Source organism: Hippocampus guttulatus, chromosome 8 (assembly GCF_054856545.1).
Source record: "Hippocampus guttulatus isolate MCC_2025c chromosome 8, RoL_Hgut_1.0, whole genome shotgun sequence".
Classification (NCBI taxonomy): Eukaryota; Metazoa; Chordata; class Actinopteri; order Syngnathiformes; family Syngnathidae; genus Hippocampus; species Hippocampus guttulatus.
Genome location: NC_141268.1, coordinates 23,183,184 through 23,207,179, shown reverse-complemented (window position 1 = coordinate 23,207,179; position 23,996 = coordinate 23,183,184). Strand labels below are relative to the sequence as shown.

The window sequence follows — 23,996 nt, the reverse complement described above, 5'->3', positions numbered from 1 at the left end:
AAAATAAAATGAACAGATCATTTGCATTTTGAGAATAGGCTATACAACAGCAAATAACTGAAAATGTTGAGCAGCTGAGATTGAACGAATTTTAGTGCACCAAGCTGACTACAACGCGCCGTTATAAGTCGCAGGCGAGCTGATTTATTTGGTACATTTTTGTATCTTTGTCATTTTATTTCGTGACCATTAATACTAACCAAATAAAATAACAAGAAGAAATGTAAAATAGAATTCATGTACTCACCATTGTAGTGCCTGTTCACTGAGCTGCAGATCTACGCGAGTGTCCCCAAACGTTTTGAAACGCACCGTAGCTTGCAAGTGCCCAGCCGTGCTCTGATGTTTCCTTGCTGCCTTGGTAAAACAACTTCAATTGGTAAATCCAGTGCAAGGTCCGTCTTGAAAATTGTGCGGAAAGTAGTCCTGCAAGCAGATCGACGTCTTCTCCTTCGGTTATTTTGGGTCAAAATGCAGCAACAGCTCCCTCTGGCAGGCGCTCATCCAATCACCGAACGCGCACGTCCAGTGTCGACGTAATCAGCCCTTCCAGCTGGCCCTGCTACGCAGGCTCGTGATCTGATTGGCTATTGCAAGCTGACTGTGTCCGTTCATTTACAGCGCACAGGGGCCTGCTCTGTTTCATCTGAAGGTCCCGAACAAGTTTAGTTTACCTGGCAACACAAGCTATCTGAAACATGATTGGTTAAAAACTCTACCATAATAAATAAGTTATTTATCGAGTGGCTTTCAATGTTCTTTAAAATAACATTGAAAGCCACTCGACTAAGTGGAAATAATATGATGTAAAGAATACAGAGAATAATTATGTTTACACACGTGACGTGTGCGTGAGGGCAATGGCAGCCAGGCACACGTGATCTCTCGCCTCTCCAACGCACGACGACATCGCCGAGCATGCCAAGGCGCAGTGCTACGCATGGTCTCTGCCATCGGGGTTGAGAGTTAAGCCATTGGGACACACTAGCACTTTTGTGCACCTCATCAGCTGTTGTTGTTGTTGTTTCCCTAACTTTTGTTGGGTGGTACTTGAGAACATTGAGCAACATCATTCAACACCTGATCATTCTACGCGTTTGTAGCTAATACAAAGCTAGGGAGGGGTGGGGGTCGCTGTGAGAGAGAGAGAGAGAGACATATGGGTGGGTAGGCAGCCAGGGAGGCTGACAGACAGATAGATAGATAGATAGATAGATAGATAGAAGATCTGTGTACGCGACACGACCGAGGACAAATGCTTCAAAAGATGTGGCTGGACATTCTTCCTCGGTTCGGTTTTTCGGTGTCCTGAACCAAATCTCGCACGCAATAATGCTGCTCTCTAGCGGTAAAATATGGTAGTGGTTTAAAAAAAAAAGGTAGGTAATTAAAGTCCCACCACAGCAGGTGACGAGTGCAAGACTCCTGTTAATAATAGAATGTTTTGCGAAACTGCAGTTAACCCATCAGCACAAGGTGAGAGTTGGCTACGCGTGGCCGAAATTGTAAGAGGATTGGAAAAGTGAAAGCATGCGCTGAAAACTCAACTCAACTGTGTTTCTCAAGCACTTTCAAACAGCCATCGCTGCATACAAAGTGCTATATATACATGGAGCACACTTCAGAGTGGTGAAATTTCCATGTGCCACCTGGAGTCCAGAAAAGTCAGGCTGGAGTGAATCAGAAGACTAATAATATGTGACGATGCGTCGTTGAAAATACAGTCATGCCTCCTGTTGATTGTAAGCTAAGTGTATCCGACCGTGAAAAGCACATGCATTTTTATGAGTTTTAGCCCTGACCTTTGACACCTTTGTTACCTCATTCTTGCAAGACACCATCAACATCAAGCCGAAGTTGTAGTTTTCGGCGCCCACTTGCTTTCAGGTTGGGTCACGTGACTCCGCAAAAGGCCCATGAAGGAGGGAAGGGGCAGGTAGAGAAGGTACCCAAATGAGCTCCAGCAACATTCGTTGTTCCCACAGAACAGAGGGAGTGGACTCCTGTGAGTACTGCCGTAGCCCATGTCGCTGCTTCGTGCGAAGTCAGGTTTAGTCTGACCTACAAGCATGCTAATTATATGCAAGCAGATGGCCTTTTGACTTGTATGTCAGGGGCTGCAGAGAGGTGAAATTGTATGCTTCGGCTGAACATTTTGCTGTTTCCAAGTGTACTTCTCTTCTATCTTATATTAGCGGAACACTCCAACTGAAAGTGACAAACGGCTTCGAGCAAGCATTCTTTGCCTCATATTTGGAAAAATGAACAGGTGGAAAGAAACGCTTCAAAAAGCACGTTTTAAATTTTTACGGTTGTTTTAATCGGTTCAAGTGTGCGGGGGGTATAAAATGATATGAACTTGTCAAAAAAAACAGCCGGTGGCGGCTCTCTAGGACCGCAGTTGCCCACGCCCTCTCTCTCCTGTAGCAAATGGCGTTCTGTGGCCACCCTTCCTGCTCACAGCGGGACTGCAATGGGCTTCGGAGCTCCCACGAAGGCTCAAGTGACATCTGAAGCTGTCAACACGGCAAGAGATTTTCTCTTCACTTAAAATAAAAAAAAAAAAGAAAAAGAAACCATAAACCCCTATCAAGTCGCATGTTTGAATTCCAACCAGATAGATGAGCTTGTGCGGTGCCCGCAGAGGATACAAGCTATATGGCGGGCAAATTTTGGCTCCAAATCAACTCACACTTACCCCAAAAATGTGTACGAGCTTGACGGATAAAATATTTTGATGAATTGTAACCTAATGATGGATCATTAGGTTACAATTCATCATATTCCAAGTTTGTCTTTTTGCATGTGAACTAATGGCCCCCCGCATTAAAAATGGCGTGAACCCGATGAGCAGTGTAGCAAACACGGCACTGTCGCAGAGTCGACCGACGCCCGAGGATGCAAGGCGTTGTTCTTGCTTGCTTGTCCTGCTCGCACGTGCTCATCAAAACAAAGGCGACAAACATTTTGTTTGACTTGATAAGGACTGCGAGGGCCGGTCCGAGACCGTCGACGAGCCTGACCCGACGGGTTGTTTTTATGGTGGTTGATTCTTACACCAGGTTTGTTTGCAACCACTTGGGAACCCCGACGGCCTCGGGGTATTTTTGGGGAGCATCCGGATTCCAAGGATGGGGCCCTTAATGGGGAAGATGCCACGGTTGTGGTTTGCCTCTTTACCTGCGTAGTGAAGACCTTCACTGCTATCTGGCAAACGTCAGTTCAAAATGACCGAGCCAGATCCATATGTGATCCAAAACGTTTAATTGAGTTGAAACAAATAATTGATTAGGTACTGTGGATAAATGAAACCTTTTCACATCCTGTTCAATTGTCACAGTTCTAAGCAGTTTTGTTTCAGATGATCCGTCCAGAGTATATGGCTTTTATTTTGCCTACTTAGAAAAGTATTAAAAACATCATTATGTACACGCAAACAATCATATTTACATTTGTTATGTGATTTGACGCAGAATTCTTTCTTAAACCGGGTTTGACTTGGTAGCTATATTCGACAACCCAAAGACAAGTAACTTAAATGTCCTTCGGTCGTCGTTTCGTAACTGTATGAAACCAGGACAGAAAATACAAACGCCAGAGCCGATAGAAATGAAATACTGCCATTGTCATTCCCAACAAGGATTTTCAGTGGTTCTCAATGATCGCTCGCCAAACCAGTGTAGTCGAACCACACTATGACGACGTGGCTTTCTCATTGGCCGCAGTCTTTTCTTTCTCCTTGGACTTTTCATGTTTGTTATTTTTATCTTCTCGCCTTTCCCTGATTCTGCTCGTCTCCTGACGGTCCCTGCCACGGTCTCTTTCGCGGTCTTTATCTCTGTCTCTGTCTTTGTCCTTATCCCGGCCTCGGTCCTTCTCCCGCTCTCGGTCCTTCTCTCGCTCTCGGTCCTTCTCCCGCTCTCGGTCCTTCTCCCGCTCTCGGTCCTTCTCCCGCTCTCGGTCCTTCTCCCGCTCTCGGTCTCTCTCCCGCTCTCTGTCACGGGGTCTGTCTTTATCTCGGCCTCGATCTTTCTCTCTTTCTCTTTCGCGGTCACGGTCTTTCTCTCTGTCTCGATCTTTCTCTCCATCCCTGTCCTTGTCTCTTTCTCTATCTGGGTCTTTCTCTCTCTCTTTCTCTCCATCTCTGTCTTTGTCTCTGCCTCTGTCTCGGTCTTTGTCCCGATCTTTTTCTCTGTCCTTGTCTCTGTCCCTCTCCCGGTCTCTCTCACGATCCCCCTCTTTGTCTCTGTCCCTCTCCCTTTCCTTGTCTCTGTCACTGTCCTTTTCCCTTTCTCTGTCTCTACCTCGGTCTTTCCCCCGGTCACGGTCACGGTCTCTGCTTCGGGACCTGTCACGTCTCTTGTCTCGCTCACGGTCCCGTTCTCGCTCTTTATCACGGGTTCTTCCTCTTTCGCGATCGTAATCCCTTCTCTCCGACTCCCTGTCCTTGGCTCTGTCCTTTTCTCTCTCTCGGTCACGGTCTCTCCTCTTGTCTGCGTCTTCATCCCTGTGTCGCTCGACCTCTGCCTCCTTGTGTTTCTCAGCCTCTTTCCCTTTGCTGCGCTCCCGTTCTCTGCTAGATTCACCGTCGACGTCCCGCTCTCTGCTTCTGTCCCGCTCTCTGCTTCTGTCCCACTCTCGGTCTCTGCTCCACCGCTTGCCCTGACCCCGCTCCCACAACGATCTCGCAGCGAGAGGGATGTCCCGGTCTCTGTCTCTTCGGCCTTCGCCAGAGAGCTCCTTCAGTCTCTCTTCTAAAGACTGGGAAGAACCAGAACCCTGTTCTCTGAGTCCGACGTCAAAGTGACCGAAGAGCTCTGTGCTTTGCGGTTCCGAGCCTTCCCGGTTGGTGCCGGTTCTCCTCATGGCTTCGGGGGAATGTCGGCGCCAGTAGTCCTCTCGCCATTGATCTGGACTGTGACCTCCGAGGCGACTTGGAGGAGCAATAGGGGCCTCTGTGGGGGTCGGTAGCAGCGGGCCACTGTGACGGACAGGTCTTGCCTCATCTGAAAACCTATCAAAGCGGTAACGCTCAGAGCCACCAAAAGGCTGAGTCTGATCTCGGACCGCTCTGGTCTCCTGTAGAGCTGGAAGAGCTAGGTGCTCATTCAAAGCTCCTCGATGCGGCGGTGAGTGTAGCATGGGAACCCCAAATTTGTTTCTATTCTCCGGAAGAGAAGGAAGAGCTAAGTGCTCCTCCAAAGCTCCTCGATGTGGTGGTGAGTGTGGCCTGGGCACCCCAAACTTGGCATGTAGATTCATGTGTGGCCCGCTTCTGTCCACACTAGAAGGCGGGCCTCTTGGTTCATCATAGTGGCTCGGCGGAGGACCCCGGTAAGGTGTCGCTGGGCCGTCTTTGAAAATATTCGGAGGATGATTTTGATGTTGGTCCACATGTGTGAATGAGTGACTATCTTTACCATACTGCTCCCTGGGGTCCACCATTTGGGGTTGGATTGGAATTGGAGTTTGATTTGTATGCTCACCATACTGAGAGGGTAGAGGACCCCTTGGCCCTGAGAAGTGGGAGAGGGGGGGAAGCCTGTTATCAAAATGTCCTGGTGGTGGTGGTGGTGGTGGTGCTGTGAAGGCTGGAGGAGGACCTCTGTTTCCAGGGAAACTAAATGGTGGAGGTGGACCGGTAAATCGCGGTGGAGGCAGCTGATTCTGTCCCTCAAATGTAGGCGGTAGAGGAAAGCCTGGAGGCAGGCCTTGTTGTCCGCTGTGCTGAGGGGGAATAATGGGATCAAACATTTTGGGTGGCGGACCTCTCTGGCCAATTGGTGGGTACAGCGGCGGCGGTACTCTGGGTGGTATGAGGTTCTGAGGAGGCGGTCTTGAGAGTGGCTGCTGAGGTGGTGGCGGTGGTAGTTGGGTGCGTGTCCACTGGTTTTGATAGGGGGGGAACGGAGATGGAGGCAGGCCATACGGACGGGCGCTCTCCGCTTGAATCGGAGGACCGAGTACCGAGGGAGGACCATGGATAGCTGGTGGGGGTCCTTGCATCGACTGCGGCGCAGACATTGAAGAAATACCTTGCATCGGTGGCGGAACCGACATCGGCGGAGGCCTCATCATGGGATTCTGTCCGTGCCTTGGTTGAGGTGGTAGAAAACTCGATGGTGGGGGGATGTCAGCTGGTGATCTATAATCGTCAAAGTCTGACGTTGTCCTGTGATGTCGCGAATGATGAGAATGAGTGTCACTGAGGACTGGGATAGTGGAAGTAATTGTTGAGGGGTTTGGCGACTCATTGTAGGAGCTACACGTTGCTGCGTCTTGGCTATTGTCGTCGTATTCCGACTCCTCGCTGGTTTTTAAAATACTTGCCGCATTTGGCCAAACACTGTACTTGTCTGTCTCTATTTCTGCCTGGACCCTCTCAGCAGCTTGCACTTCTCTCGTGTTCACTTCTTTTTCTTGCATATAGTCATACTCCAGATCAGGTTCCAAAGTCTCCCCTAATAAAGGAATTGACACCTCTTCCTTTCCTGTCTCCAGAAAGGGCAGTGTTGTCTCCGATTTCGTTTCCTCCATGGGCAACGGCCTCTCTGGGTCTTGTGAGGAGTCGGGAGGGTTCGCGACAGAAGGCAACGGTGGCTCTTGGACTGAGTGCTGTGGTGGAGAAGAGCCATCGGATGACAACTCCTCATTATCAAGCGGTTCACCTGCTGTTTTTGTTGTGCTACCGGCCACCTGGCGAGCTTCACGGCTCTGTCGAGGATCTCTCCTCTGGTTGATCGTGGGTGTAGCTTTCACAAGCTCTTCCACTTGTTTACCAAGCTGCATTAACTGACTACTGCCCAAGAGGGTTGGCGCAGCCTGCGAAGACTCAGTGGAGGGCAGACATTCGTCGTCCTCTTTTTGTTGCGTCTGATCTGCTTTCTGGTTGAGGCTAGCCAGGGTCTTTTCTGAATCTGTTATAGCCTCACACGTAGACGCTCCAGTTTCATCTGATACAGTAGTTTTGACTTCATCAAATATCGAGTCATCTTCAGGATCATACGCAATGTCATCACCTTCACTTGGTACTACTTCAGGTTGATTGACTACCTCAACCGGTTTATTAGGCACACTGTAACCCATACATGGGTCATACTCTTCCTCTGGGTCATACGGCCGGTCGTCTTCATCCTCCTCGACCTGTTTCTCTTTTGAAATCTGCGCAAACTGCTGCACAATTGGATCGAGCATTGTGGAGTGGGCGATGGAAGTTTCCGCACCCTGATCAGACGGCGAGTTGGAAGCTTCAGAGTCGTGCTTTTTCTTCCCAAAAAGAGTGTTGAGGATGGTCTGAAGAGGAGTGGCAGTTGCCGCAGGGGCAGGGATAGAGCTGGATGAGGATGGAGATTCCACGCCTGTGACAGAGGACGGGACGGGTGCTTTCACAGATGACAAAAGGGAAAAGACAGATGAGGTGGCCACAGCAACATTTGGTGTCCCAGAGGAGCTGGCAGGAGGTGACCCCGGAGGAGTAGCACTGAAGGGAATTTCCAAACTTTGGCGTGTGCTGCGCTCCACTTTGACTGAGAGAGGTGGCTTTGGGAGACCAGTGTCATCAATTTCTTTAAGTTGGAGCTTAGATCGTTTCTCATCAGTTTCCAGCACAACACCAGGGCGCTTTCTGTCCTTCTGGCAGATCAAGAGCCCCAGTAGAAGGTTGGGCCGGGCCGGCTCAAGTCCTGCAAAATAATAAACACGCACAAGTGAATCAACACATCGAAGACTCCAAACTCCAGCAAGGATGAGACACAGAGAACCTCAGGTAAATATGTTCACATTTCTTTGCACAAACTGGCAGATATGTTTGTCGTTCTGTCAACCTCCAGCCATAGTGACATCACGCAAACTGGACAGCTCGAGATGAACACAACGTAATACATGCGATGAACATATTCTCTCGAATAATGAATGACTGGGGCTATCTGTATCGACAGAGAAAGGGAAGAACTGTTAAGGGGCAGCAAATGTCAGGCCTGCGGGCCACCTCCTATCAAAGGCGACGCTTTATGGGTGACTGAAAGTAGGTTTTATAGAGTCGGCTGTTCAATTGTATTTTTAATAGTTGTATGAATCCTGCCTGTCAAGAAGCAGAGACACATAAACAGGCCAGCAGTGGAGTTGACCTTTAAGAGCATACCTGGTCCATCAAATGGCAAGAGTTTGGATGGTAGTGGGTCCTTTGAACTCAAAGGGATGAGATAAAGGTCTTTGATCCGCCGGTTGCTGTTAGCTACCACACCAAATCTTTTCCTGCTGCTGAAGTAACAGAAGAGAGACACGTAAGCGACTTCCTCCTCCTCTGTGGCTGGCTGGAATCGGATCAGACACAGCTCCTGCGAGTAGTAAGAGCGAGAAGATCAATCTGCTGTCGCAAAAACATTTTTGACAATTAAACCTTTGCACAAAGTAACCTTGGACAATGAGGTTTTCAACTTGCCAACGTAGTCCCACACTGTGTTTGGGGAGATGCGTCCTCCAACGTGTATGGTGTCAGGCAAATCCTGCATAGTATTGACCAGACATGAGGAGATGCCATTTTTTTCCAACTTCAATCACGCGCGCACACGCACAAATGAGCTAAAAACAAGACTAGCAAACTCTGAATTTTACTTACCTCTTTTAGGTACTCAAAAGAGCCTGAAACCAGGTAAGCCTTGGTTACAAACTTGGCCACAGACTGCATGTTGATGAACCCTTTCCAAACCCTCTCTTGACCATGGAGGAAGATTGCAGTCTCCCCCTCCGGTGGAGGCTCAGATGTACTGGGGGTGGGGGGAACAGTATCGTTTGAATGAAATTCCACGTTCGTTCAAAAGAAGGCGGCCTCATTTTCCGAGCGAGACGAGACACTAAACTATGGATAAGGTCGCAAAAAAACAGGTCAGGCACTTTTAAAACCACTGCACACTCATGATACACAGTTGCCACAATGTACCGTTTGTTAAGTGAAAACACAGCCCAACTCAACATAGGATGCTAAACATTCTCAAATGACCGGAGAAAGTACTGATACATTTGAGAGCAAACCCGTTTTTGACACCTGTAAAACAAGCTCCTGAAATAAAGTGCAGTAATCCCTCCTTTATCACGGTTAATGGCGACCAAAATCCGCTAAGTGGTGACCAATAAACATTTTTAAAAAATTACAGTAAGTCTGCGAGAAGCTGCGAAAGTCAGCAAAACAACAGCAAGTCACATAGAGCAACATTTACAGTACTGTACTCCATGTATATTTTTTTTTTTTTTTTTTTTTATGAATATGTTTGAAAATATTCGCGATGCACTGAAGCCCCGATAAATGAACCGCGAAATAGCGAGGGATGACTGTATCCTGTAATCAGCCGAAGTACCTTGTTTTCGACGGTTTGGACAAAATCAGTGAGGGCGGAGGAGCAGGGGGCATGGGAAGGAAGGCCTTGGCTCCGGCATCCAAAGGAGCAATGAGAGGAAGTGGGAGTGCCTCCGCCACGGTACTGGCGGCTTTTTCTGGAGAAGTGTGCGTGACGGTTACGCCGGAGCCATGTCTGGCCATGCGTGGATCTCTGCGCGTGATGCTGACGGACGAAACGGTGGGGGCGACGGCCTGCGGGGTCTGCACGGGAGGGGCCAGGTTCTTTGGGTCCTCTTGGTAAAGTTGTGGCTGCGACTCCAGGACAGCCGGCTCGGTGCCAAACTGGTACGGCGGAGGCATGAGCTGCTGGTGCTGGTATGCCGGGGCCATTTGTGGTTGGCCGACAGCGCCGGCGGTGGCTTGCTCGGGTTTCTTCGGGGGTTTGGTTTTTTTGGATGCAAGCTCCTCTTCCGTCTTCTGACCTAAGGAAGGGTATTGCATGGATACGGTATTGGGAGAAGTGTCTCACAAAAGTCATATGTCAACAACACGGTGACGCAGGCAACAACGAGAATGGCCAGTCGTCGGCGGGCTCCTTCGCCACTGTCAGAGGAGATGCATAGAATTCCCCACGGGTTGCGAATGGGATGGCGCGCAGTGGGTGCACATACTGTATGAATCGGTACGAGCTCACGCTTTGATGTTTTCATGAACGCATGGTGTGAGGCAAATGGTTTTTGACTCGACTTTTGAAGGGTGAAAAAGATTACTTGCTCAAGATGCGGCATCTGCAAGCGGCTATGGTCAAGCATGTCCAGAGGACCGAAGCGCTTTGTCGGCCTCTTAAAATCATTCAAATGATCATTCAAATCTTTTCTACTCGTATCATTGTTTGATGAAAGTGCACACACGCATTCAAGTGAAATGTCCAACTTTAGGATTCCAACTGTGTTCGTTCAAGTACGTCATAATAGTGATGCATTGCAATCGGGGCACAGGATTGCCCGGTAATGCTCGATTGCGAACGCGGTGTAACAGAGCAGCCAAACACTCGCAAATGTGCCCCTCTGTGCCAACTCGTTTACCTGTGCATATTTTACAGTTGAGGTCAAACAGATGAGTCCTGTGTTCTGACGTGGTGTCTTTGAGCATGCTACTGAAAATATCTGGCACACTACTGCTCCCCTCAACAGCAGAAGGCTGCGGCGCAGCTGAAGCAGTGAGGCTGGGCTCGTCTTGGTCCTGAGGGAATACAACAGATCCATGTCAAATCCCACAAAGAACCGCAACAAGTCTCTGGACACCCGCCACTAAATGCAAAGCGGGCGCAGGTAGGACGAGTGCTTTTCTGATTGGGATAAAGTCAAGAGGAAGACCACAAAGTTCAAGAGCTCCGTCCCCCAGGCAACTGGATCAACTTGCACAGGTGAATCAAAAGTGTGAAAGTAGCAGAGAGGCGGTGTGCCACAACTTACTACAGAAGAAGCCATGCGAGAAGATGAAGCTGTGGCAGGGATACATACATCTGCATCTGATGGGGGCGGGGCATCCTCCGCATCCACGCTATGAGAGTCGCGCCGACTGCTAATTTTGGAATGACCCGAATGGGCCCTCGCACCCGAGGACTGAGCCTGCAGAGCGGATGCGCAACGTTCAAGAATGGCCGTCACGAAAGCAGTGTGCTTGAAGCAGAAGGAGAAACATTTACCTGCGGTGGATCGGGCTTCTTCCACTCCGATATCTCCTTGGAAATCATCTCTTCGGCACTCAGCCTGACCAGTCGGAAAGGGCTCAGCTCACCGCCAATGACCCTGTAGAACAGGCCCTGGACACGCACGCACGCGCGCACGCACACGCCATTCATTTCACCTCTCTTTTGAGAATCGGAAAAGTTTTCCGACCACGGCGACTCACTTTGTTTTTCGGGTCCTTGAGGTTGAACATGAGCAACCGGTACTTGTTTTTGTACTTGCTGTCGGTGCTGAGGCAGAGGTTAAACATCTCTTTCTCGATGACGGCAGCCAGCCTCGCGACTTCGCTCTCCGTCATTTTCAAATCATCGCTGTCGCTCACCCTGGCGGGAAGGAGGACAGCAACGGTGTTCGACCACAACATGTGCTCTGTGAAGAAAACAAAAGCTTTCGGGGAGTCTCACCTCTTGTAGAGGATGTCTGTCAGAGAGCGACGGATGTTCTGTCTCATCTGGTGGTTGGGGGGCGGTGTTATCGGGGAAGCGGAGGCTGCCGAGGACGCTGCCGGATGGTGCGACCTGTGGGAGGAAGAGTGACCGGGGGCAGCCGAAGACACCGGAGACGGTGGGACTCTGGAAGACGAGGAAGACTGATGATGGGACGGAGAGTCTTTTTGCTGAGGCTGCTTCTTTGGAATGGTAAAGTTGGTCTTGGTGACCCTTAGCGCTCCCGTGACATGGATTGGGCCTGGAGGATAAGGGGACGGGGAAGGGGGCGGGGTGGTCGTCGTCCGCAGTTTCTTGGTCTTTGCTGCAGATTTACTCGGAGGAGTGGCAGACCTCTTGGTTGCTTTCGAGCTGCTGGACTGAGGGGACGACTTCTTGCCTTTTGGAGACACTTTGGATGCCCTGGTGGTCATGCTCTTCTTCCTCTTGGTAGGAGTCTTGGAGTCAGGGGAAGGTTTAACACGAGCCGGCAGCCGTTTCTTTGTCTGCTTCTCTTCTTTGGGAGGGGCTGCAAAACAAGAGAAAAATGGCCAACACTTGAGAATTTGCCACCAATCACAAGATTGATAAATAAAGACTGTGGCCTCATTCATTTATTTCGCACACTCAAAACACTTGAGCATGTTCCTCCGTGCACCAGTGAGAAATCCTCCTCATTTTATAAAGCTAGATTTGCAGCAACAGCAGTCATTGTGTACATCCGGCGCATAGACGTGCTTCAATCTGAGGCGGTGCAGCATTGATTCTCGCATGAGCACTTCATCCAAACGGACTTTTTAGGTAAGCCTGCAATTAGCTATCAGCATTCACCATTTGGAGTGGATTCGACTGACATTACGCCCTAAAGCTGGACAGATCTCAATTCCCAAACGCTGTGAAATGACACAAAAATAAAAGAAATCAAAATTCTTGCAGTGCAAAAGCCTCAAACTTGGCTGAGCTCAGCCCAACTCCCTTGACCTTCCGATTCTGTCTGCAATCATTCCTGGGGCAAGGTTTTACAGGTGAAGGTGACACGGCTCGAGGTAAAGCCACACGTGAGGAGTCATTCGGCAACATTGTCAAGACTCCATGACACGAAACACAAAAGCCAAGTCCACCAGTGGTCACATTTTCCCAACACGCGCGCGACATCTGTGCAGACCTGCCTCCTGCGACATACAGTGGGGAACCAAGCTGACTTTTCAAAGTGCCCCAAACGGTCATGCAATAAAAATTGCCCCTCAACGTCCTCGGTGTCATCAAATAGAACATGTAAGCAACCACATGTAGGTGTGAAGGCACGCGCATTGTGTCAGCCTCACTCACTGTACTTCATCGCTCATTTGACTGCGGGGAGCCTTGTTTGAAATCTCTGGTGCAGGTACATCACCGCTTCATTCTTCCAGTGCCACCTCTGACATTGTCTCAGGCCTCTCTTCCTTCTTTTCGCCAGTCAGGATAGGATTTCTGTTTCACCTGCTCGCCATCTGGGACATCGTCTGAACAAACTCCACGTCGAGTGCGTTTTCTTTGTACTGGACGTAAATGCTTGTCGTTGACCTCCAAGATACCCAAATAGCAAGCCAACACTGCTCAGAAAAATCAATCAATGAAGGGATCCAAAAATCTGTCTGTCACATCATCTTTTATTTTAAGACAGTTTCCCACTATAAAAGATGCATCATAATGAATGAGCTCGCGATGACTTAAAACAAAAAAAAAAAAGTCACCCCGTTAACGCGGGGCCCGCTTCGCTGCTCTTACCAGGTTAATGCATCCTATGATAGGCTGTAGGGCGGCTGACAAGAGGTTCAAAGACGTACCTGCTGGTGAAATCACCTGCTGTAGTGATGAACCCATGGAGAAGAGCTTTACACATTGGGTGGTCCAAAGACCTTACACACGCACCCATCTCATCCAAAACAACCGAATCCTTGATTGGACACTAAAATTGAAATCTAGCGTCTGAACCAACGCCACAGCGGTGTCCCAGAATAACTTGTTCTGAAACGGGTATGGCAGAAAATGATGCCGCAGAGGCCAAAACGTCCTCGTTTAGCTAACGACGAGATTGACAGATCCTTCGACCCCCAAAGGGCAATTTAGCAAGACACTTAGTGTCGCCGCCCCAGCCCATTGAGGGATTCCCCTACCCATACTCGTCGGGGATCCCCCGTTTTGCCAACCGGGTCATTTCTTAAGACGTTTCTGACATCACCTCAGCAGCTTTTCAACAAATCAAGTTGTTGAGAACCCCTCCAGCGCTTGAAATGTTTAATATTCACCCTAAAGTCAGACTACACACTTACCTCTTCAGCAGCTGCCACTCTCCCATCCAGTGGCACCCGTCATCAAAATCACATGTTAACAGGTCAGGATTACGTCTAACACAAACAATTTCACAAATGTCCTGTTTCAGGTTATGCTAGCGTGAAAGAAATGGCTACGAGGAAAACAAAGAAATATTTGAACCAGAAGACCCTCAAAGAGATACATACACTTTTTGTTTAACACTGTGGTTGATATGGGTGTAGTCTTTTCTGGTGGTACTGCAATGTAATTATGGTCGCTGCACCAGGACGCAGTGGCAGGCGCGGGCGGCTGTTCCACGGCATGCGCGTCTTCATCGTCCTCATCGGGATCGCAGTCGTCATCTCCTCCGTCGCTCTCAGAGTCCTCCCTGCTGTCCCTCCGGGCCCTCGTCTGGCTGGCAGCTCCCCTCTGAACGGATCAAAGAGATGCACATGATGGCAGTTTTGTGACAGCACCCAGAGGGCACGTTGCCAAAACGGGAACATTTTTAAAATCGTCAAAGGAGATGTAACTTCATTGCACTGGATCTATTGTATTCTACGGTTGTCGCCCATTCACTGCAGTGCCATTAATTAAACAGGGCTGCGGGCGGGGTACACCCTCCTCAACTGGTGGCCAGCCAATCGCGGGGCACACGCAGACAAACCACCAGTCACCGTCACAGTCACACCTTTAAGGACAATTTCGAGTGATCAATCAACCATGCAGGTTTTTTGGAAGGTGGGAAGAAACCAGAGTACCCGGAAAAAAAGGCACGCAACTACAGGGAGAACATGCAAACACCACGCAGGAATCAAAGCCACGACTTCTGCACTGCGGCCATGCTAACCGGTCGACTGACGTGCTGCTATTTGTTTGTAGTATTACACAATTCTAATCACATCTTTGATGCTCATGCTTATTTGAGTCACGAGTAAGATGGAGCCAATCGCGACTGACTTTGGATGAAAGGCAGGCGGAGCCCAGTAGCCGGTGCAAAATGGCAGGTTGTTATGGCTGCAGTCACCATTATTTCAAGTCAGTCAGATTTTTATTGTCAAATAAAAAGCATTTTGCATTGCTCCAATAATAATCCCTTTGTTCATACTTAGAAATTATTAGCAACATTTTGCAACCAGCAAAAGACAATCGGGCAATAAACAGTGACATCGGCATTGTTGGTGTAACGCTGCCAATGCAAATGGATGTTCATTAGCCCCACGTGATTGAAACAAGGAATAGAACCACTTGATTTAAATGCCAACAGTTCAGCCTATTTTAGGATTACCCCCCCCCCCACTCCCCTAAACATGCGCGGATTCAAATATACGAGGTGGCAGACCCAGAGTGTGCGGTGCACACAAACTTCGACTACATTTCCAACTTTTACTAAGAGATTACCATTCACGCCGAACAAAACAAATGGGCAATGTAACAATGGGCCTGCCGTAGCAGATACCATACTCGCATTTGCATTCTGAAGGGTTATGATCAAAGCACAGTCTTCATCACAAAGTGTTTATGTTCAAGGCTTTGGGTCATATACGGACAACTTGAAACAATACCAAAACAGAGGCAAAAAAGACTCGATACGGAAAAGTGCCACCGTTACACGTCATGTTCATGCGAAAGCTCTGTGCGGATATCACTTTGTTGTTCACGTACACCGACAAGGAAAATGTGTCAGGAGAATTCGGCTTGTGAGCGGAGCAGCCATCGCTTTGAACACGAGTCAACTGTTGAGCAACATGAAGACGCATGACTGCTTGACAACTGACCAAACGCATTTACTGCGAGAAGCCGTGGCGCACATGGTTTCACAACTTAAGGTGGTCCAAATTACCTTTGATGCAGAGGTGGGTTTCTGAGCTTTGCTCTTAGGCTCTTTGACTTCAGTGAACGACTTCATAGTCGCGGCAGCGTGGCGCAGGATGCAGTCATTGCCGCAGTACACCGAGTCCGGCTGGGCGCTGCTCTCGCAGCCGGGACCGATGCATTTGGGAAGCGACACATCCACCGGCGACTTTCCGGCCTCACCGGCCTCGGTTGTTTTCACCTCCACGTTTGAAGCCACCTTCTCCTGCTCCATCTCTGCTGTGGGGCACGCTGGCTTTTCCGTCACGGGCGCCCCCTTCTGGCCCGCGTTTGGTGGTGCAGCCTGCTGGATCGTCTGCTCCAAACCAGTACACAGTGGCTAGCAATGAGCAACGTGATTTACAAGTGAGAGTGTATTGTAAGCCATCTTATGGTCATTACCATCCACAATTGGACAGTATTCTCATTCCCACTATTACCCATGACATCAACATTGCATCGTTTGAGAGCAGGCAGTGTGAGCAACAAGGCAGAGAATAAATGTGGGTACATGTATATCGCTACCGAGACGTGTTGCGCCGTAGCCACCGCATGTCAAAATGTAACACATTGAGATAGCTAGAAAAATGAAATTGAGCTTATTTACAAGGACCTACCGGCTGAAAGATTTTGATCTTCTTTTTTCCCGTGGGATTTGTGGCTTTCTCGATCCTGCCTTTGATCCCGATGTCCTCCACTCCTTTCTCGTCGGCGCTCGCGGATGTTGGGGGGAGTTGTGCCGTCGCCGCTAAGCTTGCCGCGGGACCCGAGTCAGCAATAGCGCCCCCAGCAGATGATGGAGGCTCAGCGCCGGCGTCAGCTTTGGCCTTCGCGGTGCCCGTGCTCAGAGACAGCATGGAGGTGGCGGGCCTGATCACCTGGCTTTTTTTAGCTGTACAGTTGGGGCAGACATAATCCTCGCCATTTCTCTCCATCAGACGTCCACGAGCCTCGGTTATGCCCACACAATCTCCATGGAACCACTCCTCGCAGCGGTCACAGCAGATCATGAACCTAGTGAGCAAGAACATTTGTCATGGCAATCTGGTCGGATTCCCCTCATTATTATTCCTGCTTAATATACACAGGTTGTGTAATTTGCATACCCCCCCCCCCAAAAAAAATATGCTAAAATCATAGCACTTCTTGTAGGATCTGATTGTTTTATCAAGTTCATGTTTAGAAATGCTCATGGGCTGGGCAAAAAAAGACCCTCAGCCCTCTTCGCTGCTTTTATTGACCTGCAGGGTGGGGAGCTTCTCATCAAAACATCTGTAAGAGGCTTTTCATTTGTGCAGGTTTGCAGATTGGTTGGGTGTGTTGCTGAAATAATCAGCCTGGTTTCAATTTTAGTGAGAATCAAACATTTTTTGTCGTCATGGTTTGAGTTTTACAAAATGAATAGCGTCTCTACACAGGGGATTCAGAAAAGGTCAAAATGGTCACTGCAAACAACAGTGAGTTCAATGGAAAATAACATTTAACATCAGCATGTCGAACCAGGACACGCCGACCGGGTATCTCTCCGGGTCACCTGGGAACGTGTTTCGATGGCCCCTCAGCAGAACAAAATTTGCAAGGGAGGTGGAAGTCTCAACTTCCCGCCCCGCAGCCCACCACAGATCAGTGGAAGAAAAATGATGAACGGATGTTCAATCTAATTAGATTAATTACAGACTCCCCCCAAAATGAGGGACCTGCCTGCTCATGTTTTCACATCATCGTGCTTGTCATTTGCTCTGGATTTGATGTTTTCCCATATGGCTGGCATTGGGCGGAATTACTGCCCCCCCCCCCAAAAAAAGTTGGTTGAGCCATCAATATGGCATTGTCAAGTAGAGCAAGCCATTTTCAACACAATTGCTCAATAATTTGTCACAAGGAGACACCATGTGGAGACTGACCAATCGTACAGATTTGCGAAAAAATAAATCGGTTGATCGCTTCGGGCGTTGGAGGCTTTGACTCGATGCCAGCCATGTTAAATTTTGCACGAGATATCAGATGTGCGCTCACATATTGATAACTATGATGTTCGGTTTGGGGGAACGGCGACGAAGGAACGCCCAATTTAAGACGGTGAAACGAGTGTACAGCGGAACTCCAGTCGCATGCGACGGTGATGGAGCGCGACCGCGAGAGCCAAAACCCACGTAGATTTGAGACTCCCTCACAACTGCCACGAAGGAAGGGGAAAACAGACAACCGAAAAACAACCCGCACACAAATAAGCATGGGTTTCAGCTATTAATTGGGACTGGCAAAAGTTGAAATAAATACAATTGCAAATATGCAAGGTTCATCAGATTGGAATGTGTCCCCGAGGAAGGATTGCGTACGCTTCAGGTTTTGTCATTGATAACAAGCAAGCCCACAAGCAAAAGACTCCCAAGTCATCAAGGGAGCAACTTCCTCCACTCACACACATTGACCCGGGGACAAGTCCCTGATTCGCCAAGTTGCTGACCAACTTCCAAGCCATTTTACGAGCCTTTCACACTTGCATTTATTTTTCGGTACAACATCTTGATTTTATTCATTTCTGCGGGACCGTTCATTTAGTGTAGAGCAGAGTTGAAAGCGTGTTCAAATCGCCACCCAACGAAGCATTCAAAACAAACCTTTTGTTGTGTTTCTGCCGACAGATGCAATAAAGTGCATTGGGGTCGTAGCCTCCATCAGACTCGCTGCTTGACGAAGACGAGGACGCGCCGTCATCCTCGTCGCTGTCCTCCTCATCGCGAGGCTCGTCGCTCTTGCCGACGGCTTGCTCAGGTGTCGAGGCCTTGCCGGACCCGCTGTTCACATTTGCCGCCCGTTTTTTATTAATGTATGTTCGGATGGGGCCACGCTTGACCAACAACCCGGGGTCTCGCGCGGTCTCCTCGTCATTGCTGTTCTCCTCCTGAGCTCCCGCTTTCACGTTTGGCTTCTTTTCCTCCGGCTCTGACTCCGGCTGCCGGTGTTCCTTCGCGGCATGTCCCTCCTCCTCTCCTTTCGAGAGAACGGCGCCTTTGCCCGATTTCTCTGCGCCTTTGTCCTGCGGCTCGGCGCCGTCTCCGCTGTCCTCATTCTCTGAGCTTCCGTCATCTTTGGCGGCTGCGCTTTCCGTTTGCCGTAGCCACCTGCCGCGCTGAGTTGCCCTTCGAGTCTGCTCCCTCGTGCTACTTCGAGTTCTCCTGTCGGACGTCTCGGGCTTGTCCTCCACCGTCTTTGTGTCCGCGTTACCATCAAAGCTGGCCTCGGAGGCGGTTTCGGCATCGGTCGGCGTTTGTGACGGAGGATCGCCACTTTCCAGGGTCGGGGGCGCACTCTTTCTGAGCACCCGTTTCGTAGTGGAGAGGAATTCCTCCAGCTTGTCGGTGCGCTTCGACTGTCTGCCACTACGGCGCACAGGATAGCGGCTCTCTGGGTTGTCGGGCGCAGCTTCCACTGGCATCTCTCGCTGAGCAACGGTGGACCGACGGAATGCCCACGTTTTCTTTGAGTCGCTGTCGGCTTTGGAAGCTTTGTCTGCTTTCTCTATCGCCTCCTCTGCCACCTTTTCACTTTGTGTTGGGAAAGTTGGCTTTTGCTCGCCGGGCCGCTCCTCTCCATCACCTGGAGACACATCGCAGAAGGCTCAAGGTAAAATTCATTCCGGGACCAAGGACGGCTTCAAAACACTACGGAAGAGTTGAAAGAATCAATCTAGTTTTCATAAACTACAGACATGTGTGCCTTTAATTTCCGCCCACCGAAGGTTTTCTCGGGTCCATCACACCACACTACTAGGCAGTGAAAGGCAGATTTCCTCGACCTTCATTTAAGGGAAAAAGAAGCTCATTCAAGGTACCTTGAGAGCAGCTATCCGTATGGTCTTGGCTCTTTTCTGGCTCATGAGCTACAGAGAGCTCAGGGCTCACATTCTCCTCCATGGGTAGAGACAATGGCTACTTTGAAACCCAATCACTAGTTAGGAGAAGAGCACAACAGAGTCACTAATCAAGTGCAAAAAGAGGTACAGCAGATCCCGACGCATCAGGAAATCGAGAACAAACTTGAAAATGTGCTTGATGCTAGTGCAACTAATGTCCATATTGAATCGTCCAATGTTAAATGGGCAGAGGATATTATGATGAAATCGCGAGAAAAATTCTCATTTTGACAAGCCCTATCTCGTCGTGCAAATCGCCGCGCGCCTCCCAAAATCACCAAAGGATACAGCGTAAGCCCACCTAAATTCAAGACTTTCAAAGATATTTTCATTCAACGTGAAAGAAACCGGAAGACCAACTTTCCAATGCTCCCAAAGTCCCATATTATCCAAAGTTGCTCAAGGCCATAAATGACATGCATCTGCTCTTGCATCTCCCCAACTAAAAGTACGCCTCAGATTTTTTTTTGTACGCTATCCCAATTGCTTGATGTTACCACGAGAGACATTAAGTACATTATTTTTTTTTCAAAGAATACTAAATTATATAGATTTGAGACCATTTCCAGAAATAAGATTTAAATGATCATGTGTTACCAGTTTGAAGACAGAGTTTAAGACATATTTTAATGACTGGCGAGGACTTGTTTTTAGATTCATGGACTCAGCGGCAATTGAGACTTCACGTGTGCAGAAACCTTGGATAATCCGATATTTAAAAAAAAAAAAAAAAACATTTATATTGGGGTAAAATGGTCAACTTAAATTAATGGGTAAATAGCAGGAGTTAAGATTGGCTCTACTTCCAAGTCTTGGAAATAGGTTTGTCACCCGAGTTGGATGCAAGAGGCCACGTTTTTGTCCCGCACATCTTTTATGTACACTGCCTGAGGCAATAATTAAAAGGAGGACCAAGAATGTGAACAATTCAAATGGGAAAAATCTTGCTTGCACTGCAATAACTTTAAAATAGAGTTTAACAGTTTGATTAATTTGTTTTTAGAATATACAGTACCTCACTCCTCAGGAGAATGGGTAGTATTCTCCTGATGCTTTCACACCTGCCCTAGTTCAGGTTAAAAGTCTGAAGGAAGAAAATTGACTAACATTGCAAAAACGGTACCTATAAATTCCTCAACAAAACAAAGGTTTCAAAACTACAATCATTGGGATTTGAAGATCTGCCAGAAAAAAAGCAATTTTGCACAGCAATGGTTTTTTTGGTTTGTTTTTTTACTATTACCCGAGTGTCAAAGGTCTATAACTAAAAATTATGCACGGCAATATGTCAAAACCCCGTGAGAGTCAAATGTCAACGCATTTCCAACTACAGTTCTTGACTACATATGCGTTATTCGAGTCCCATAAATTCACGGATGTTTGGTCTAAAATCGGCAATTAAATAAATAGCACAAACGTTCTTGTGCAGCCATGGGGTATTGTCGTGCGGCGGTTTCCTCCACTAAAAAACAAAACCGCGGCGAGGTTGATAAGACTGCACCGAAATTGCGCCTGGAACGTGTCCTGCCACGTGACTGGGTGTGATCGGCAAAAAATGGGAGGACGGGCAGAAATGGAGATCCAGTGTTGCACAACAGGAGCATCATCTCGACGGACAGGCGGGAAAAATGTGCCAGTGACAACCTATCATTGTGTAAACATGTCGAGAAAGCGGTGAAAAGCGGCGCTATGTTAGCTAGCCGATGACGTTACGTTATTAATGCATGAACGGGGCTACACGCGGCCCGAAACAAACACGATCCAGGGCCTGTAAATGTCGCACCACAGCAAAAATGACCACGTAAACTGTCAAACACTTTCGAATGCACTGCAGCCTCCGCGCATATTGGCGCAACAGGGTCATGCGTACGGCTCCCGATTAACATGTAATGGCCGCCAAGCCTCCTCTGCTAATCGCATTAGCTAACACGACAACGCGTCGTTTTAACGCAAAAACGAACCAAACTGGGTCGCCGTGAATTAACAGTGAAACTCGGATCTCTTCGTTTTTAAATTCCACCTTATTGCCGTTACAAGGCCCGTACTGTAAGGAAATGATTGATTTCGACAAATCTTTGTCAAATCGACCGCCCACCACGAGCCTCAGCTACCTCGCGAGCGAGTTTGAAATTTTTGCCATTTGGCTGGGCACAAACTATTTTTTAAAAGAACGACGCTTGTTTGCTAATATGAAAGCCCACATAGTGATGAAATCCGAGTTGTTTGTTGAGAATAAATAAGCACGTACAACCTTGCACGGCGTTACTGCAGTGTACGTCGACTGAGAAAAATATAATCCTGCGGCAAGCGAGTCGGCTAAGGACTCGAGCGCATCACATAAATACTCACAAAATGCAAGTCGAATAAAAGCCACAATCTTCTACCCACCTACACGGCAGAGTTACGGATGTGCCTTCGTTCATTCTTCGGTCGTGCGTCCATTTTCCCAAATCCTGCCGAAGCTAGCTGACTGCGCCAGATGGCTGACCTCACCGTCCGCAGGACATGCGGCGCCGTGGCTCGCTATCGCCCCCACTGGTCTGGAGTGGGAGGGAGGGCTGAGTAAATACTCGCAGCATTTATTTATTTTTGGTTTGACCGCAAGATTAAATATGGTTTATGCCACGACTGTTGCAAAAATACAATACCGATGGGTCATTTTCATATAATTTGATCAACATAACAGTAAAGACATCCCACCGAGTTCCCTTTTGAAAAGCAGTTTTAATTACTGTTATTTATTCAAAAGTTAATAATTGCCAGGAAGTAACATCATCCTAAAAACATAGGATTCTTTTCTACTGGAATAGCAGCTCACTCCCATCATGCGAACTGCTATGAAGCCTTGAGGCTAATATGAGAAAAGGTCAGTGTTTTTTTTTTTAGCAAAAGTCTGTCAACTTTCTCTCCCGCATCTTAGCAAAATCAAGGAGGATAGTGAATCTATAACATAGCTGATATTAATCTATCAGCGGGGCTGGACTGGCCAGCTGGTCTACAGGGCATATAATTGGTGGGCCGGTGTCGTGCTATTTAATTATTTTCCACCATTATACCTCAGGAGACCGGCCCACAATTTATTTGGAGTCACCCATCAACCCATTTACAATATAGACAGCAAAGCGAATCACCCAATCAACATTTTTAGCAGAGATTTAAGGTAGCCAGGTGTGGTCAGGAATCATGTCTGAATACTGTGCAAATTTTCTAAGAATCCTTCTTTGGAATAGTCCGTCTCATTGTTGATCATACTCATCCTCGCTTCATTAAGGAGAAAAAAAAGCGCACATATCCAAAACCTTGCCCAACACCCTCATAATACAAGCAAGAACAAACCCAAGTCAAAATCTGTGTTTAGAATAGTGAATAATTTAGAGAATTTTGAGTCATTATGCATTTTGGATATGACTTGAATGAATGGGCCAGCAGTATGCAAAGTTGTGTCGGCTCCGATCGGCTGCTAGCTAGCAAATGCGTGCGATAAAATTACACGACAAGCAAAGCAAGGTGTTGTGAACAAATATGCTCTCAATTATTTCTTGTTTTACTTTGAAGGATCTGTTCCAACTTCTGGTTTGTCCACTATATATGCTGTGTGTGTTATACTGGACGCCTACCAATTCTAATAAAACAAGAGATGTGTCACGCAGATTTTTCCTCCGTTTATCCAGCCGCCTTGAGGGGTGACACGCGGGTATACTGCATAAGTAAGCCGCTGACAACACAAGGGGAAATAAAATAGCATTATGTAGAACATTAAGCTCAGCAAAACATTTCTTTGAACTAAGACTTGATCCCGCTTGTATTATGGGCGAATTGAGCAAAATACGAATTCCTGAAACCCCGCATTTTTTTTTCCTATTCGTTTTCATCCTGAATTAATCATAACCATACATTCGTAGCTATGTTTCTGCAAATGAGAGCAACCCTGTCTCAGTTCATCTGATATTGATGGCAGCAATTATTGGCGAGATGAATTGTGAAATTAGCACATTAATAGGTTATTATCACACCGTCAAATACGTTGGTCCCAAAAGACTTTCTTTTGACGAGGTGCTTGATGGAAACAGTTTCGTACGCCGAAAAAGAATATGACTACATACGTATGACCTGACAGCTGATGAATGTGAAATCTGTCAATTATGCATGCAGGCGGTATACGTTCTGATAAAAAAAAAAAAAAGTGGTCTCGTTCACATTCAACTCAAGTGAACAAGCTGGTTATTAAACTGAAGTTTCTCCAACACCGTAACCTAAGACAGCTAACTGCAGTCCTCTCCAGCAAATTCACTTTCCCAATCGAGTAGCCGTGGCACAGCCGCGCCAAAATCACAACAGTCAAGTGTCAATTTACCGCGACGTGTCTCAGTAAGAGTTGATAAAGATGCCCAGTGAAAAGGAAGCTAAACTGCCCTAGTGGT

The 23,996-nt window shown here is 48.0% G+C and overlaps 1 protein-coding gene across 4 annotated transcripts; it reads right to left on the bottom strand.

The window, feature by feature from the left end:
* Positions 1 to 3,247: 3,247 nt before the first annotated feature.
* dido1 (death inducer-obliterator 1) lies at positions 3,248 to 22,095 on the bottom strand. Of its 4 annotated transcripts, none has more exons than XM_086117480.1 (16): positions 21,964 to 22,095; positions 19,495 to 19,610; positions 18,281 to 19,259; positions 16,277 to 16,673; positions 15,649 to 15,975; positions 14,012 to 14,234; positions 11,490 to 12,039; positions 11,249 to 11,408; positions 11,043 to 11,159; positions 10,810 to 10,965; positions 10,420 to 10,576; positions 9,354 to 9,816; positions 8,618 to 8,765; positions 8,415 to 8,504; positions 8,141 to 8,336; positions 3,248 to 7,682 (listed from the first exon to the last, which is right to left on the bottom strand). In XM_086117480.1, exons 2-16 carry the CDS (start codon positions 19,574 to 19,576, stop codon positions 3,694 to 3,696), a joined length of 8,034 nt encoding a protein of 2,677 aa, XP_085973606.1. In that variant the 5' UTR covers positions 19,577 to 19,610; positions 21,964 to 22,095; the 3' UTR covers positions 3,248 to 3,693. The 4 variants fall into 4 exon arrangements, with proteins under 4 accessions (XP_085973606.1, XP_085973607.1, XP_085973608.1 ...); XM_086117481.1 differs by having other exon boundaries at positions 10,858 to 10,965; XM_086117482.1 differs by lacking the exon at positions 19,495 to 19,610.
* Positions 22,096 to 23,996: the final 1,901 nt, after the last annotated feature.

Bases quoted from the DNA above. Each gene is read 5' to 3' on its own strand.
- dido1 (XM_086117480.1), bottom strand. From the start codon at position 19,576: ATGGAGGAGAATGTGAGCCCTGAGCTCTCTGTAGCTCATGAGCCAGAA. The intron at 19,260-19,494 runs GTACCTTGAATG...ATGTGTCTCCAG, and splicing joins TACGGATAGCTGCTCTCAAG to GTGATGGAGAGGAGCGGCCC. The intron at 8,337-8,414 runs GTTACTTTGTGC...TACTACTCGCAG, and splicing joins TGAAAACCTCATTGTCCAAG to GAGCTGTGTCTGATCCGATT.